The sequence below is a fragment of the Oncorhynchus tshawytscha genome, linkage group LG04, assembly GCF_018296145.1.
Source record: "Oncorhynchus tshawytscha isolate Ot180627B linkage group LG04, Otsh_v2.0, whole genome shotgun sequence".
Lineage (NCBI taxonomy): Eukaryota > Metazoa > Chordata > Actinopteri > Salmoniformes > Salmonidae > Oncorhynchus > Oncorhynchus tshawytscha.
In genome coordinates, this window is record NC_056432.1 from 54,733,900 (window position 1) to 54,747,338 (window position 13,439).

At 40.0% G+C, this 13,439-nt stretch overlaps 1 protein-coding gene across 6 annotated transcripts in view; it reads right to left on the reverse strand.

The window, feature by feature from the left end:
- ano1a (anoctamin 1, calcium activated chloride channel a) overlaps positions 1 to 12,367 on the reverse strand; it is a 46,535-nt gene extending 34,168 nt beyond the window's left edge. Inside the window, exons 1-3 of one of the 6 annotated variants that reach the window (XR_006083254.1) lie at positions 10,768 to 11,166; positions 8,675 to 8,847; positions 3,771 to 4,115 (exon numbers count right to left, since the gene is read on the reverse strand). Coding sequence is in view for 5 of the 6 variants with exons in the window: in XM_024418629.2 (XP_024274397.1) it covers positions 3,771 to 4,115; positions 8,675 to 8,847; positions 10,768 to 10,828 (579 nt within the window). In the remaining variant the exon portion in view is untranslated. Of the gene's footprint in view, positions 1 to 3,770; positions 4,116 to 8,674; positions 8,848 to 10,767; positions 11,167 to 12,086; positions 12,181 to 12,342 lie in introns of those variants that run through there. The other 5 variants (XM_024418629.2, XM_024418634.2, XM_024418632.2 and 2 more) reach the window with 5 other exon arrangements.
- Positions 12,368 to 13,439: the final 1,072 nt, after the last annotated feature.

A 13,439-nucleotide genomic window follows, 5' to 3' on the forward strand; every position in this document is an offset into this window, starting at 1 on the left:
ACTGGGGCCCCACAAGGGTGCGTTCTGAACCCTCTCCTGTACTCCCTGTTCACCCACGACTGCGTGGCCACGCACGCCTCCAACTCAATCATCAAGTTTGCGGACGACACAACAGTGGTAGGCTTGATTACCAACAACGACGAGACGGCCTACAGGGAGGAGGTGAGGGCCCTCGGAGTGTGGTGTCAGGAAAATAACCTCACACTCAACGTCAACAAAACTAAGGAGATGATTGTGGACTTCAGGAAACAGCAGAGGGAACACCCCCTATCCACATCGATGGAACAGTAGTGGAGAGGGTAGCAAGTTTTAAGTTCCTCGGCATACACATCACAGACAAACTGAATTGGTCCACTCACACAGACAGCATCGTGAAGAAGGCGCAGCAGCGCCTCTTCAACCTCAGGAGGCTGAAGAAATTCGGCTTGTCACCAAAAGCACTCACAAACTTCTACAGATGCACAATCGAGAGCATCCTGGCGGGCTGTATCACCGCCTGGTACGGCAACTGCTCCGCCCTCAACCGTAAGGCTCTCCAGAGGGTAGTGAGGTCTGCACAACGCATCACCGGGGGCAAACTACCTGCCCTCCAGGACACCTACACCACCCGATGTTACAGGAAGGCCATAAAGATCATCAAGGACATCAACCACCCGAGCCACTGCCTGTTCACCCCGCTATCATCCAGAAGGCGAGGTCAGTACAGGTGCATCAAAGCTGGGACCGAGAGACTGAAAAACAGCTTCTATCTCAAGGCCATCAGACTGTTAAACAGCCACCACTAACATTGAGTGGCTGCTGCCAACACACTGACACTGACTCAACTCCAGCCACTTTAATAATGGGAATTGATGGGAAATTATGTAAATATATCACTAGCCACTTTAAACAATGCTACCTTGTATATTGTTACTTACCCTACATTATTAATCTCTTATGCATACGTATATACTGTACTCTATATCATCGACTGCATCCTTATGTAATACATGTATCACTAGCCACTTTAACTATGCCACTTTGTTTACATACTCATCTCATATGTATATACTGTACTCGATACCATCTACTGTATCTTGCCTATGCTGCTCTGTACCATCACTCATTCATATATCCTTATGTACATATTCTTTATCCCCTTACACTGTGTATAAGACAGTAGTTTTGGAATTGTTAGTTAGATTACTTGTTGGTTATTACTGCATTGTCGGAACTAGAAGCACAAGCATTTCGCTACACTCGCATTAACATCTGCTAACCATGTGTATGTGACAAATAAAATTTGATTTGATTTTTAAATGGTATTGACTAAAATCTGGGTTTCTGATTGTAATTCAACTATTGGTATGTTTTGCCTGGAAAGATACGGTTGCTAGTGTTTGTTTAAGATATAAACTGAACGTTTTAACAGCTTGCTTAGTTCAAATTGAAAGACAAATTCATTCAACATAAATAGCGAGGCGATTTCAATGTAATACATTGTCTGTTGCCTAAATGGTCTGCTGGAATAACACATTGAGAATGGAGTCGTATTTAAATAACTGAATCAAAGAAGAGACAGTTACCTAAATCTAATGAATTCTAATAATAGCGGATAGGTAATTGCGATAGAGTTGTGCCCACCGAAATGTGTTTTTTATTCTAATGGATCGACTGATGTATTTTATACATTTGGTGCATTACATGTTATTTTTAAAGTCTTGGACATTTCATAAGTGTGAAGCCGAAAGAGAAGAGAAAGTTGTAAAGTTTGTTTTTAATCTTACGATAGAGGTAAAGTAGAACGTTGTTTGAGAATGGGTTATAGTTGGTTGTGCTCGCTGGGCTATATTGGGCTGTAAGGGATAGTTGTAAGGGGTCTGAATAGTTGAATCGGAAACGTTGTGTGACAGTTTCTGATTATTGTTGCTTGGTTTTATAGTTTAGGTAACACCAGTTACTAACTAACACTAACATTATAATCGGTTTCCATTACGAAGAACAATGTTAGGTCATTAAAGTGGATTGCCGTTTGAGTTTGACTTTATATTTACAGGGACAGTGCACATTAATCACAGTTGTGTGTATCTAATGGCAGTGTCTTCCAGACATGGGAAGCTCTCACAGAGTAAGCAGATTGACTAAAGGTGCTTTTCCTTAAGGGAACTATACAGTCACCTCTCATGGCAGACCTTGTGGATCTGCTGCCATAAGGTTTGGGTTTTCTGTTTAACAAAAGTACTGAGTGCAGGGGGAGCCTGGCCATTTACAATCTTGAATACAAGACATGCGTCAGTGTACTGCACAAGATTTTTCCCAACTCAGGAGCTCATGCTTTCTGAGAATATAACAGTGATGATAGCTATTGGTCTTCCTATCAAGCACTTTGAAAGCCTGTTTGCAGACAGACTGAATGGGTTTTAATGTTGTAAAGCAAGCTTGGGCCCAACTAGTCAAGTATAATGTTAAGTTGGGGAGTATTATAGATTTTAAGTACAGTTTTGTTACCTCTGTAGTCAAACAATTTCATATGTTTTGGAAATTAGCTCGGTTGAATTTGGTTATTTGAGTTACCTCTTTCATTTGCTTTTTAAAAGAGAGGTTGGAATCAAGTATGATGCCAAGGTACTTAAAATCGGATACCACCTGGAGCTTTTCCCCTGACACATAAACATCTGGCTCAGTGGTATCAGTTGTCCTCTTTGTGAGGAACATGCAAACTGTGTTGTTTTTTTAAAAACATTTGTTAAACAACAGGTTTGTTTTTACTAAATGTATGCAACAGTCTGAAATGATTAGATTACTGGAAAGGGGTTATTGTTTATTGTAGGTGTCAATTTCACTTAATGAAACACTGTATTATCTGATCTGTTTTGAGTAGGATTCCTCCTTCCGGGACTGATGGACATCACCCAAAGTACGTATGTTAAAGGAGACATAGGAGAACACGTCTCAAACAACATTTTATCAAATGCCTGGGAATAAATATTACAGATTCCTTACGCTGAGAAATGTACTACGTTTGCAACATATTTTTATTTTTTTACATTTAGAGGGGTAACAGGAACAATCTAAGGAGAAACAGCTATCACATATTTGTTGGACATTGGCCTAGTAACGATACCAGGATAATTGTATCTAAGGGCAGCGCATGCTTTGAAACTAATGATTAATGATTTGAGGTAGTACAGTGGACTTATCATTATTATCAGGTTTTGTTTTGTAGATAAAACTTTTGGCTAAGTCTCTCCTCATTTGATAGTACAGAAATGAGCCACCACAAAATCTGTCCTTTCTTATCAGATATATATATTTGGTGAAAGCTGTTCATTCGATACAGATCAATAACGTGACGAATGCAGGTCTATTATAGATTTGAAAAATCATAATGGATCACAGTAAACTCTCAACGCCTTGTTCCAGTATTGAAAAAGATACATGATACAATCGCTACATGAAAAATAGATGGACAAATGTCAACCAGTAAGGAGGAATGGAGAATTAAGTTGTGTTCAATAGAACAACCTGACCTCAAAGACAACATCTGAACATTGATTGCCAAGATGTGAAAGAATGCAGCTACAAGCAAGCATTTAGGCTAAATGCACCAACACACCAGGGCTTGAATATTACCCCAGAGTCTATTACAGAATAGTTTGATCAACATTTTTGTATCAGTTAGGTTAAGGAGTCTAATTGCCAGGTTATTCCAAAAAGACCTCTTGAGATGTTCTACTGTTGAGGTTTTCCAACGTGTGGGGAAAACACACAGTCCAAGGCCACTAACTCACCCCCTCATCCTTCTCTAGCTCCAGTCCCACCTCTCGAAGGTTATCCTCAAACTCAGTCTGGCGGAAGCGCTTGTCATCCTCGTGGTAGTCAAGGCGATGCTTGTGGGCAGCAATCTCAGGGTCTTCTTTGGATGGTGGCGTGCCCCCACTTCTCATCGTGCTCAGACTGCGGCGCAGGCTCCTGAGGATGCGGTAATCTGCAAACCGGGATGTCTTGCGGCGAACACTCTGGGGTTTCTGGACATGATATGTGAGAACATAGTCCACCCGCCGCTGGCCATCCTGGAATGTAGGCCCCTGCTTTGGGCCTGATGCTGCCTCATCTGACTTGAGGGAGTTCAATGGCTGAGAAGAGAGAGAAAGGGGGATTGTAGTTTTAAATGGAGACATGTTGGCAGATCACGAGGAGAAGGCATGTGTATTCTAGCCTGTGAGAGTTGTGTCATATGAACATTTGTTTATCTTTTAAAATTGCAAAAGCTTAAGCCCTGTGGATAGTCAAATCGCCCCTCTCCACCGTGATAAATCAGTGCATTCAACCCCATCTCTGCTACTGCCTTCTTCAAGGAGGGGGAATTTAAATCATTCTGTACAGATTAAAATGATGCCCCGCAAAAGATGACAAAATAATCTTTGCACCCTTCAACACATTACGTTAGACTTTCTCATAATACTTCATGTCCTAATCCAACTCATAAGGACACTGTACCTGAAGACCAGTGACCAAATCAATTAAACGCTATTTGACAGTACGACTCATAGAGGAAGATATGGTAACAAAGTGACTCTGGTGTTTGTCTTCGCCTGTGACCTAAAAACGTTTTTGCTCCATTATCCTTAAATACATGATTTGCTGTAGTGTGAAATGGGACTTGGCAGCAAATTGAAGTAAGGCTTTAAGTTAAATGTTGTTTAAAAAACATATATATACACATCACAAATAAAAATGAGCATCAAAACACAAAACATACATCTAAAACTATATCTAAAAATGCAAACAAACAAATACAAACAGGGCAGATCCGAGTTCCCCTCCCACCTCGAGCCACCGGCCAGGCGAGGCCCCCATCCCTGGCCCAACGGGATACTAAAGGATGAATGTTGTAGTTCAAATTGTCCCCATTGACAAAATAAAAAAGATGTTTGTTTTTACAGATGAGGATTGTGTAAATGACACATGGATTGTATTTCATCTTTAAAAAATGGGACTGCACTTGTCCACATTGAACTCATGACCTTGTCAAACTAAATTTACTGCATCTGATAACAGCTGATATGTGAAAAGCTACACTTGTGCCATATAGCATGTTATAAACAAACACCACAACTTGGACTCTGAAATAATCCTACTCTGTGGGGAAGGGTTCCTGAATACAATCGTGTTTACACATTTATATATTAAGCACAAATATGTTCCCCTTGTGATATATAGATATGTTACTGCAAAATAACTGTTAGGTATAGTGACACACATTGATATATAATAGGGATATAGGTATTTTTACCTTAAAATAACTCATTCAAAATGGATTGTACGCATTAATACAAACTAAATGTGTGTAGAGCTAGTTTGAATGGCCTCACCTGTATGTTCTCTCTACTGGTACGGCACACCCAAACACAATATTTGCTCTGCAATTATCTGTAAGAAATTCATCGCTTTTGTTGAGAACAAACAGTCGCTTTCTTATGGAAAACAAACCTATTTGATAAATCGAGAGACAAAACAGCTATAGTTGTGGGAGAAACATCTCAGTCCAAGCATCCCACTGGACGACAAGCCTCAGCCCCCTCAGAACAGGAAGTCACAGCAAAGGTCACTCCTCACAGGGAATATAAGGATGTGGTTACGGCATGTTGCAGATAAAGGAACGGAGAGAACCAGTAACCTTCCTTCAGCCACCCACCTCCTAGCTCTTGTGCTGTGAGCAAAACCAGCATGCATATCAATCGTGTTATTACTCAGCCACAGGCCCCCCTAATCTAGAGAGGCATGCATCACTTCTGACACATTTGCATATCAACCTTTCCAGGTGTATGGCTACTGAAGCTAAGCCACCTAATTATCATGCCCATTCACTATCAGCTAAGTCCCGTGGGAGAGGGTTGAACATAACATCCGTAGGGTCACTATAGGATAGATGAACAACAATACTGCATCATTTTAATATCATAATGAATACATAAACTAATTCTGGAAATAGGTCCTCATAACAACAAGAAATATCCATCAGTGTCTGTTTATGTAGTCACTTGATACATAATAATACATCCACATTCCGCACTGATTTAATTGACTCAGTGTTTTCGAACAATGTACTTGACCTTTCTTAACGGCTTTAGATGCATACATCAGCTTGCTTAATCATTCCAGTGTGTTTGTGATTAGATAGTCCAAGACCGCAATTACTGTCCAAATGACCCTCTGACCCGATGGAAGGTCCACAAGTTTTACCTAATGCAGTCTTCACAGTGATGGGGCAGTAGTCCTCATCAAGAGAGGAACACCAACTCTGACTTTTTAACCTTCTATACCGCTAACACAGGGCAGTACATGAGGGCGACTTCCTATGAGCATTCATTATTTGCACCATTTCTTTCTTTAAAAGCCAGTTGAACAGTGCTGAAGGGATTATTTTTGAACGGTTTTAGGTTATTAACATACAGTAATTATACACAGAAGTTCATCTTAGTGTGGTAAAAATGATGACTGAGGATCAAAACAAAGATTCCACCCAGGATTAGATACAGTTGAAGTCGGAAGTTTACATAAACTTAGGTTGGAATCATTAAAACTCCCTTTTCAACCACTCCACAAATTTCTTGTTCTATAGTTTTGGCAAGTCGGTTAGAACATCTACTTTGCGCATGACACAAGTAATTTTTCCAACAATTGTTTACAGACAGATTATTTCACTGTATCACAATTCCAGTGGGTCAGAAGATTACACACACTAAGTTGACCGTGCCTTTAAACATCTTGGAAAATTCCAGAAAATTATGTCATGGCTTTAGAAGCTTCTGATTGGCTAATTGACATCATTTGATTCAATTGGAGGTGTACCTGTGGATGTATTTCAAGGCCTACCTTCAAACTCATTGCCTCTTTGCTTAACATCATGGGAAAATCAAAAGAAATCAGCCAAGACATCAGAAAAAAAATTGTAGACCTCCACAAGTCTGGTTCATCCTTGGGAGCAATTTCCAAAACACCTGAAGGTACCACGTTCATCTGTACAAACAATAGTACGCAAGTATAAACACCATGGGACCACGCAGCCGTCATACCACTCAGGAAGAAGATGCATTCTGTCTCCTAGAGATGAATGTACTTTGTTTGAGAAAAGTGCAAATCTATCCCAGAACAACAGCAAAGGACCTTGTGAAGATGCTGGAGGAAGCGGGTACAAAAGTATCTATATCCACAGTAAAACGAGTCATATATCGACATAACCTGAAAGGCTGCTCAGCAAGGAAGAAGCCACTGCTCCAAAACCGCCGTAAAAAATACAGACTACGGTTTGCAACTGCACGTGGGGAAAAAGATAATAGTTTTTGGAGAAATGTCCTCTGGTCTGATGAAACAAAAATAGAACTGTTAGGCCAGAATGACCATTGTTATGTTTGGAGGAAAAAGGGGGAGGCTTGCAAGCCAAAGAACACCATCCCAACCATGAAGCACTGGGGTGGCAGCATCATGTTGTGGGGGTGCTTTGCTGCAGGAGGGACTGGTGCACTTTAGAAAATAGAAGGCATCATGAGGATGGAAAATGATGTGTATATATTGTAGCAACATCTCAAGACATCAGTCAGGAAGTTAAATCTTGGTCGCAAATGGGTCTTCCGTATGGACAATGACCCCAAGCATACATCCAAAGTTGTGGCAAAATGGCTCAAGGACAACAAAGTCAAGGTATTGGAGTGGCCATCATAAAGCCCTGACCTCAATCCCATATAACATTTGTGGGCAGAACTGAAAAAGCGTGTGCAAGCAAGGAGGCCTACAAACCTGACTCAGTTACACCAGCTCTGTCAGGAGGAATAGGCCAGAATTCACTCAAATTACTGTGGGAAGCTTGTGGAAGGCTACCCAAAATATTTGACCCAAGTTAAACAATTTAAAAGGCAATGCTACCAAATACTAATTGAGTGTATGAAATCTTCTGACCAACTGGGAATGTGATGAAAGTAATAAAAGCTGAAAAAAAATCACTCTCTCTACTATTATTCTGACATTTCACATTATTAAAATAAAGTGGTGATCCTAACTGACCTAAGACAGGGAATCTTTACTAGGATTAAATGTCAGGAATTGTGAAAAATTGAGATTAAATGTATTTGGCTAAGGTGTATGTAAAACTTCCGACTTCAACTGTATGCCCATCAGCTGTTTATACACTTTGAACTACTTTATTAAATGCTTTGATCTTGAGGGCGAAAAAAAGTCACATTATTTTGAATTATATCCCACAAGACATGCCATCTGAGGTCTCTTCACAATTCCCAAGTCAAGAACAGACTATGGGAGGTGCACAATAGCACATAGAGGCATGAGTACATGGAACTCTATTCCACATCAGGTAACTGATGCAAGCAGTAGAATCCGATAAAAAATATATACAAATACACCTTATGGAACAGCGGAGACTGTGAAGACATACATACACACAGGTACTGTACAGACACGTACATTGTAATCTTGTTGTATGGTGTTATTATACATGTTGTATTGTAGATATGTAGTGGTGTAATAATGTTATATGATGTACTGTTTTATATTTTGTTGTAGGTGTGATGTAAGTGCCTTAATGTGTTTGGACCCCAGGAAGAGTAGCTGCTGCCTTGACAAAACTAATGGGGATCCCTAATAAATACACATTCCCAATGTAGAGAAGTCCACTTACGATGGAGTCATACTTGCTATATTTGCTAACGCCACCATCCTTAGTGTTCCCAAAGTCAGCGGCCTTCTCCTCACCGGATACAGGGATATAATAGTCATTCCTCCTCATGGTGCCTTGCTCTTCCAACTCAGGGAGAAGACTACCAGAGAGGTCGTGTACTAGGAAAGTTGTACCTGTGTGGGAGGAAAGAGATATGATTAGTATGGCACAATATACTGTAAGTATTTGATACTCTGGGATGAGCTTCCAGGTCAAATGGTGCTAAGAGGGTACTGTCCAGCTCAATGGCATGAGAAGCATCCCACCATTGTGTACTGTCTGATGAGGTTCTTGACAGCCACAAAAAAAATAACCAACATGCTTTGGGTATTCATTTCTAGGGTAAACCAACAATGTGGATGAGGAAGTACCCATATAGCTGACTATAATCACTGAGAATCTGACCGTAGTTGAAATCGCAGTCAACATCTACGTGCATGTTGTGTGAATGTTGAGCAAAAAAGGTTTTTTTCAAAGCTCTAATGTAAAAGCACTGGTTTGTGTAAGCACGTCCATGAATCTCTCATGGCCTAAAGGCTCATGTTGTTTCGGTTTACTGCTTAGTCTTTTGTTCATTTGTCTCCCCCACATGCCTGTATGACAATATGTCTATAAATATTTTAACATCTGAGCATACCTAGACAACGTACAGATCTGGTCTTTGATTAGGAATCCTTGAGATGCCTTTTACAGTACATTGAGAAAATCTTCTAGAGGGAATAAAATGGAACCCCACCAAGTATCTGCCTTTTCTTGGGCAAGGATTCCCCTACCCTAGGCAATGCTAAGGACAGCTTCTGACAGTCAAAGACCCCTATATACTGTAAGTCAAATCATTGTAATAACCTTTCACAGATAAGGGGCCTTGGGTGCTCTTTAGGGGAAAAAAAGGAGTGTGAGATGAAATTTGGAGAAGCCTGATATGGACCATAATAGGCTTAAGAATTACATGATATAATTACACTGACAGCTCCGTTCAAATCCAAATCTGTGACCTGTTGTCTTGCACTGCAAAATTCTGTGTTGGAATTTACAATTCAGTAGTGATACAAAAATAATTTTGTATCTCTCCATAAAGATGCTATAAATGGTCAAATAGTCAAGTGAATCTATTCTGATTTAGAAGCTTGATTTGCTATATCAACATGAAACAAGTTATTGAGAGGTGATGTGATGGAGTAGCTAATACAAAATGAAATTACACCAATTCGATGGACATTTCCCAACTATGAACCAGCCAACTATGAACCAGCCTTCATGCTTATCAGAAAAAACCCCTTTCTATGCTAATTCCATTCCTCATCCCATTCAACATTAGAATAATTCAATAGCAGTCGTAGATAGATACTGTTTATACCAAAAGCTGTCAGAAACATATTTCTTAACATATTTGTTTTTACGAATTCAAGCTGGAATGGTTTGAATGATAGTATAAGGCATGCTTGAATAGAGTCGTGCTTACGTAAATATATCTGTCTGTGCGTATCGCTCTATCAGCTACTGTAGCCTAGCGTAGTCCAACTGGTTCCACAATGAACACTTGTCTCAGAATACTGACATCCAGGTAGACAAACCTCTCAAAGCTACATTATAGTGAATGGTCATGATGACAAATGTGTAATAAATCGTTTCAAACCCCCCAAAATGCCTAAAATATAAACATGCACAAATAATGTGTTAAAACTAAATCGGGTGGGCTTATATATAGTTAATGAAATGCTATAGCCTGCCTGCCTTCCTACACTTTACATTTACTTTAGTCATTTAGCAGACACTTATCAAGAGCTTAGACTTAGATGATCAATTAGGGTTAAGTGTCTTGCTAAAGGTCACATGGACATATTGTTCGCCTACTCGGGTCGGGGATTCTAACCAGCAACCTTTCAGTTACTGGCCAACGCTCTTAACCGCTATTCTGCTGCATATTCATCCATCAAATAAAGCTCTACTTTATGCAACCATAGACTACCTGTGGTGCGCTTTTTATTGGAGTTTATAGCCTACATTTAGAAAATAAATTCAAATGAACCATTATTCAAACAGCATTAACTTACCAGATACTTTATCATGATTGTTTATGGTTTGCATCGAATCATCATCACCATGTCTCTCCATTTGAACAGACTATTTAAACCAGTGATCACAACATATTTCCTCTCTCTGTCCTCCACGCTCTGAAAAACATCTATCTAGACGATGCCTTCACTGCGCCCGTGGGCTCAATGCTATGGTGTGGCAAGGAAACCTCGGGTTTCCCACAAACGGCCCACTGCTTCCCCGCGAAGGCTAGCCTACTACAGAGGCTCGCTCTCTCTGAACAAGACATCTAATCCATACGCGTTACGAACTATATAATGTGCATTATGTGCCCTCCCACAATACGTCGCGCAAAATAGCTGTAATATATTTCAATGCAGTTCATCACTAGGATGGTAAAAGTGGTGGTGAGAGCACCAGCAAAAGACAGCTGGTGCCGCCCACGCCACGATCTGATGTCTCCTCCAACATGGGTAGGTGTGAGGGTATCCGTCAAAATCAGATGTTTCATTTGACTGAGCAACGCGGCAACATATTACATATGGTTCTATGATTTCTAATAATATAATGATTTGACCTGCACCGGCATGCACTCGGCTTTTCATACCCGTATCAAATTATTGATTGCTGATTTGGTGAACCCAAAAAATGAGCAAATTAACTTAATCAATGGATTTACTTTTTCAATTAAAAAAACAAACAGTATATAGTAGTTCGAATGAGGGCATTTCACCAAGTCAATACCTGGAGGCGACAGTCCGAACCAAGAGGGACAGTCACAGATGAAGCGATCAAGAAAAAGGTCAGAAGTACCCTACAACATGTACAGAATGTAAAATTTAGATGCCCAGTCGCACACTTTATCTAACTTTTGTGGGGACATTCTGGATACCTGCGGAATTTGAATTGTTCGTAGCCGGCGTGGGAACGACTTCGTTCTGTCGGATGCTTACATTTGTCAGGAGCATGATCATGGTACAAAATGTAACTATCCATAACAAAATATTTAAAACCGTGTTTTTATATGTAGAAATATTTCATAGGCCCATATTTACATGTGGATAATCTGTTTTTCGAAACATTCTGGAAAATATACTCTTTACGATTGGGTTACCGGGATGCCACAGAGAAACACCAGGGAAACCACCACCGTGACAACGAAACGCACCTGGGTTTTGAATTAACTTGGTAAAACGAAACAATATTTACTTGAAATTACTGAAAGACAGCAATTAGGCTTACTTTAGTTCAGCACAATAACGCAATAATGTCCAGACACACAAGTTTAAAAAAAATATTTTAAAAACTGCACTTTCCCACATGGTTCCAGTCTCACCTTTTTCTGCGACTCACCTGTGTCGAAGATTGTATGTTATAATGACAAGATAGCCAACTAGAAATACGTGTCCTCAATGTTTAGGGTCAAACAAGATCAGGTGGGAGCATTCTAGCCAATGAGAGGGCAAAACAACAGTGAAACAACGAAGTCGTTTTTCTCAAAGTTACCGGAATGCCATTTGCTTCCACTTATGTCAATACATTTGTAACAGCCTAAACATTATGAAACTTATATTTGATGAAATATGCCTTACGTAATTCGACACTCTCTTATAGACCTCCATTAAAAAAAAAAAATCTAATCTCACATGGACAGATTTTGGGAAGAGTAAAGCCTGTCCTTTCGCTTCTTCCTCTCTGCCTGTGTCTACCTGCTCAACGACCTCCCTGCTACTACTCCCTCCTCGAGGATGAATCAGGAAAAATGTATTGTTGTCGTCACCTTAGTGCCACAAACAATAGCCTACAGAGTTTGGTATTGGATTACCATTGAAGTTTACAAATAGTCTTGCAAGTCTGTGAATCAGAATAATAATATATCAATATCAGGTAAGCCTAGGATGACAATAGGAAATGCAATTCAACACATTAGGAATGCTTTCAAAATCTCTGCACACACATTCCAGCCTGGGCGTGTGGGGACTGGTATGCAGAAGGGAATAAGGTCCAACAGGATGGCACTCTCAGCTGTTTTCAGATCAGAGCCAGACAACCCGAGACTTCTAAATGCAGTAGGAAAGTGACAGTACATGCATAAAAAGTATTATATTGTGCATCATTCACATCTGGATTCAACCACCTGTTCTGTCACATCTTCAAAAAGTAGCCTGTGTCTGTGCATACAGTCTTGTTTAAAATGTTGAAAACACAGATGGGAAATGGAATAGAAATACCTGTTGAGGGGATGGATGTAATTAGGTTAAAAATAAATAATCATATTCAGTTGGACTTTTTTAATGCAAATAATCAATGGACAATGAAAGGCCATCTGAATACATTTTCCTACCAAATGCTTTTGCAACAATAGTGACTTTACATATGTAAAATGTTTCCTACAGTGCTCTGGACAAATAGGTATGTTATTCTGGGTGGTAACAAAAATAATTTCTCCTTCAAATTTATCCAAGCATTGGTATCCTTCTATTGTTAATTTGATGAGTTGTCTGGAGCCTTTTCATGATATCAGTCCTTTGGTAGAGGCTGTGGTCTTCTCAAACCACAATCCCAATGAATGTATCCATGCAGGGCGTGCCAGTACTCAGGAATTCTTCTTCATTCACTTTAAGTAGTAATCAACTGTGTAACAATCAATGTGTGTTTTGCCTTCAGCTAACATTTTGGTATGGTGGTC